The sequence below is a fragment of the Myotis brandtii genome, unplaced genomic scaffold, assembly GCF_000412655.1.
Source record: "Myotis brandtii unplaced genomic scaffold, ASM41265v1 scaffold329, whole genome shotgun sequence".
Lineage (NCBI taxonomy): Eukaryota > Metazoa > Chordata > Mammalia > Chiroptera > Vespertilionidae > Myotis > Myotis brandtii.
The window spans coordinates 730,510-734,877 of NW_005362676.1; the positions used below are offsets into that span (position 1 = coordinate 730,510).

The 4,368-nt window shown below is 45.8% G+C and overlaps 1 protein-coding gene across 1 annotated transcript in view; it reads left to right on the plus strand.

Moving 5' to 3' along the window:
• Positions 1-1,363: 1,363 nt before the first annotated feature.
• The window catches only part of TARSL2 (threonyl-tRNA synthetase-like 2), a 17,789-nt gene continuing 14,784 nt past the window's right edge, over positions 1,364-4,368 (plus strand). The window contains exons 1-3 of the mRNA XM_014543569.1: positions 1,364-1,480; positions 1,692-1,888; positions 2,713-2,840. Of these exons, the coding sequence (XP_014399055.1) occupies positions 1,379-1,480; positions 1,692-1,888; positions 2,713-2,840 (427 nt within the window). The 5' untranslated portion in view covers positions 1,364-1,378. The remainder of the gene's footprint in view (positions 1,481-1,691; positions 1,889-2,712; positions 2,841-4,368) is intronic.

A 4,368-nucleotide genomic window follows, 5' to 3' on the forward strand; every position in this document is an offset into this window, starting at 1 on the left:
CTGCAGGGAGGGCGTGCCCTGCCCTCCCGGTACCCCGCCCGGCTGACCTCGGGGTGCACGGCCCAGCTCCCCCATTCCATCGCCGCCCCCACGTTTCTGTAGGAGCGGGAACAGCAGCTTCCTTTGCTTGGAAAGAAAAGAAAATGCTGGCGCGTTGAAAGCTCTGTTCCTCGCTTGGGCAGGTTGGGGTCTTGTCTTGAGGTCTGGGTATGGAGCATCCTTATTTCATGCAGGATTTTACTGTTTTAGTTCATTGATGGGCAGATTGTTTTCCTGGGACGTAATGAATTTCCTGCGTTTTGAAGGCTTTCTCAGACCCGGGTGGGGGTGGGGGGGAGACAGTTCTTGAAAACCAGGGAGCCCTATCCACATCTTCATGAAATAATGGGCTTAAAGTCTCTGGTGGCAGCTACACAGCCGTTTTCCAGTGACATTATTTGTTTAAAGTTTAGGGGGTGGGGACTTTAAAATACATTAAATCTACTTAGATTTAAAATACAATAAGTATATAAAAATAGCCCAGCTGGTGTGGCTCAGTGGTTGAGCATCGACCCATGAACCAGGAGGTCAGGGTTCGATTCCCGGTCAGGGGTACATACCCGGGTTGCGGGCTCGATCCCCGGTGGGGGGCGTGCAGGAGGCAGCCGATCCATGATTCTCTCTCATCACTGATGTTTCTCTCTCTCTCCCTCTCCCTTCCTCTCTGAAATCAATTAAGACATATTTAAATATATATGTATGTGTGTGTGTGTGTGTGTGTGTGTGTATATATATATATGTATATATATATATATGTATATATATATATAGTCCCAAAATTCACGCAAGAAGTAATTTTGATAGAAAACACAGGTTTATAATTAAAAATTGTAAATTTTTTATTGATTCATAAAGGATACAGTCTAGGGTTATGTATGGAATAGCACATCGGGTAAATGGCCTCCACGGCTTTGCTGGCACAGACGCAAAGCCGTGGTCTTCATTGGTCTTCATTGTCCCTGCTCCTGGGCCATCATTGGTACTTGGTAATGCTTATCGAATTGAAGGGGTTGAAATCAGAGGACAACAGATGCGAGAATCTGATTCAATAAACCAAGTAAAATGAGGCTTTTATTTTTGTTGTTGTTGTTGTTGTTAATGTTCATGCAAAATTCAAATCTTGCGTGAAATTTGGGACACCCTATATATCCTATTTTTAGCAAGAATATAGGAGAATTCCCAGACAGGAAGGACCAAACCTCAGAAAACAACTTGCCCATGGAGGGCTGCAGGGGGCGCTCAGGACAGCCCAGCTAAGGGCCCCGACACAGGGGGCACTTGCTGGCATGTCCCCCTCCTCCCTCGGGTCTCAGATGTGTCGCTCTTTCATGTCACGGGCATGAGCTGTTTACCATCTGCCTTTCTCTCCCAGCCTCCTCCTCGCCAAAACCGAGGAAAGGACATTCGAAATACGACGGAGGACCGGGAGCCTGACAGCCAGGTCAGTCGTTGCTCCGGAAATAGTATAAGACGCTGCCTGTCATTGAGACGTGCTCGGGGCGTGCAGGAGGCAGCCGGTGCACAATGCTCTCTCGTCACTGAAGTTTCTCTCTCTCCCTCTCCCTTCCTCTTTCTGAAACTTAAAAAAAAATTTTTTTAAAGGAAAAAGTGGGGTGCGTATGCTAACCTGAGTGCATGCCAATGATTTTCAGGTGAAAAGCCAACCAGACTTCATAAAGGAAAGATTGGCACTGTTTGAGATATTGAAGAAAGAGCATCAGCTGTCACGTGCCCCCGGTGGGAGCGAGGGGAGCGCAGGCAATGCGATCACAGTGAGAGTGGCTGATGGGAAAACCGTGGAAGGGGAAGCGTGGAAAACCACACCATACCAGGTGGCTGCTGACATCAGGTAAACCACAGATTGGAGAAGATTTCAGGTGGGTTTTGGCTTGTTTTTGGCTATTGTGAGCCTTTTTAAAAATACGTTTTCATTGATTTCAGACGGAGGAAGGGAGAGGGAGAGAGAGAGAGAAACATTGATGGTACCAGGTGGCTGCTGACATCAGGTAAACCATAGGTTGGAGAAGATTTCAGGTGTATTTTGGCTTGTTTTTGGCTATTGTGACCCTTTTTTAAAATACATTTTCATTGATTTCAGACGGAGGAAGGGAGAGAGAGAGAGAAACATTGATGAGAGAGAATCATGGATCGGCTGCCTCCTTCCTGCCCCCCACTGGGGATCCAGCCTGCAACCGGGGAATCAAACCCTGACCTCCTGGTTCATAGGTCAACGCTCAACCACTGAGCCACCCGTTGCCGGGCATGTTCAGTAGTAAGTGTTGGGCCAGAGCTTGTTGAAAATGTGTTGTTCTTGCCCTGGCCAGTGTGGCTAGTGGTTATAGCATCGGCCCTCGGACTGAAGGGTCCCAGGTTCGATTCCCAGTCAAGTGTACATACCTAGTTGCAGGCTCGATCCCCCACCCTGGTTGGGGCACGTGCAGGAGGCAACCAATCGATGTGTCTCTCTCCCATTGATGTTTCTCTCTCTGTCTCTCCACTTCCCTTCCACTCTCTCTAAAATTCAATGGGAAAATATCCTTGGATGAGGATTTCAAAAAGCAAGCAAACAAACGAACAAACAAAAAACCCTGGGAGTGGTTTTATTCTCGTGCTTTAACAGATCATGATATCCTGTGACGAGGTTAACTGCCCGGTGATTTTTTCTCTCACCAGTCGAGAACTGGCCGAAAGCACCGTAATAGCCAAGGTCAATGGTGAATTATGGGACTTGGACCGCCCGCTGGAGGGGGACTCCACGCTGGAGCTGCTTACGTTTGACAATGAGGAAGCACAGGCTGTGAGTATTTCAACAACGTGTACAAAACCACCTATCGAGCCCTAACCGGTTTGGCTCAGTGGATAGAGCGTCGGCCTGCAGACTGAAGGGTCCCAGGTTCGATTCCTGTCAAGGGCATGTACCTTGGTTGCGGACATATCCCCAGTAGGAGGTGTGCAGTAGGCAGCTGATCGATGTTTCTCTCTCATCAATGTTTCTCACTCTCTATCCCTCTCCCTTCCTCTCTGTAAAAAAATCAATAAAATATATTAAACACAAAAACCACCTATCGAAGTCAGGCACGAGGAGTGTTGTGGCGCTCTAAGGTTTAAAACGTGTCTATCGTGATTTAATAGGTATTCAATAACTTAAAAATATGTTTTTATTGATTTCAGAGAGGAAGGGAGAGAGAGAGAAAGAGAGAAACATCCATGATGAGAGAGAATCATGGATCGGCTGCCTCCTGCACGCCCCACACTGGGGATGGAACCCACAACCTGGGCACGTGTCCTGACCAGGAATTGAACCGTGATCTCCTGGTTCATGTCGACGCTCAACCACGGTGCCATGCCGGCTGGGCCTGATGCTTCTTTTAGTGTAATTTAGTTTCAAAGATTTATTTTTTCTCCCTGGGTTTTATTTTCCTATTATTATGATTTTGAACATCAACCAATTTATGAATATTGAGTGTGTCGACGCTCAACCACTGTGCCACGCCGGCTGGGTCAGATGCTTCTTTTAGTGTAATTTAGTATCAAAGATTTATTTTTTTCCCCCTGGGTTTTATTTTCCTATTATTATGATTTTGAACATCAACCAATTTATGAATATTGAGTGTGTACCCATGAGAAAGAAACCCTATAGCAAAACAAATCTAGAAAACTCAGGTCTATGAAATGATAAATTAATGACTTTGTAAAAGCATTTTCTGCTTGACTGGAAAATCCAAAGGTCCTTTATAAAGCAAACTCTTACACTTTAATTTAACTTAATTTATTTTTTTGGTTAATCCTCACCTGAGGATATTTTTCTATTGATTTTTTAGAGAGAATGGAAGGGAGGGAGAGAGACAGAGAGAAACATCAATGTGAGAGAGACACATCGATTGGTTGCTTCCTGCACATGCACCCAACCAAGGTCGGGGATCAAGCCTGCAATCATGGTATGTGGCCTTGACCGGAATCAAACCTGGGACCCTTCAGTCCGCAGGGCGATGCTCTATCCACTGAACTAAACCGGTTAGGGCTACTCTCTCATTTTCTATGTGAATTTACCCAGAGGGCAGGAAGTATTTCTTTCCTCTGGTACATTATGCGCTACATTATAAATAGGATCATCTTTTAAAATAAAAGCTGGTTTTGCTCAGTGGATAGAGCATCAGCCCACAGACTATAGAGTCCCAGGTTTGATTCCAGTCAAGGGCATATACCTTGGTTGCAGGCACATCCCCTGTAGGGGGTGTGCAGGAGGCAGCTGATCAATGATTCTCTCTCATCAATATTTCTAACTCTTTATCCCTCTCCCTTCCTCTCTGTAAAAAATCAATAAAATAT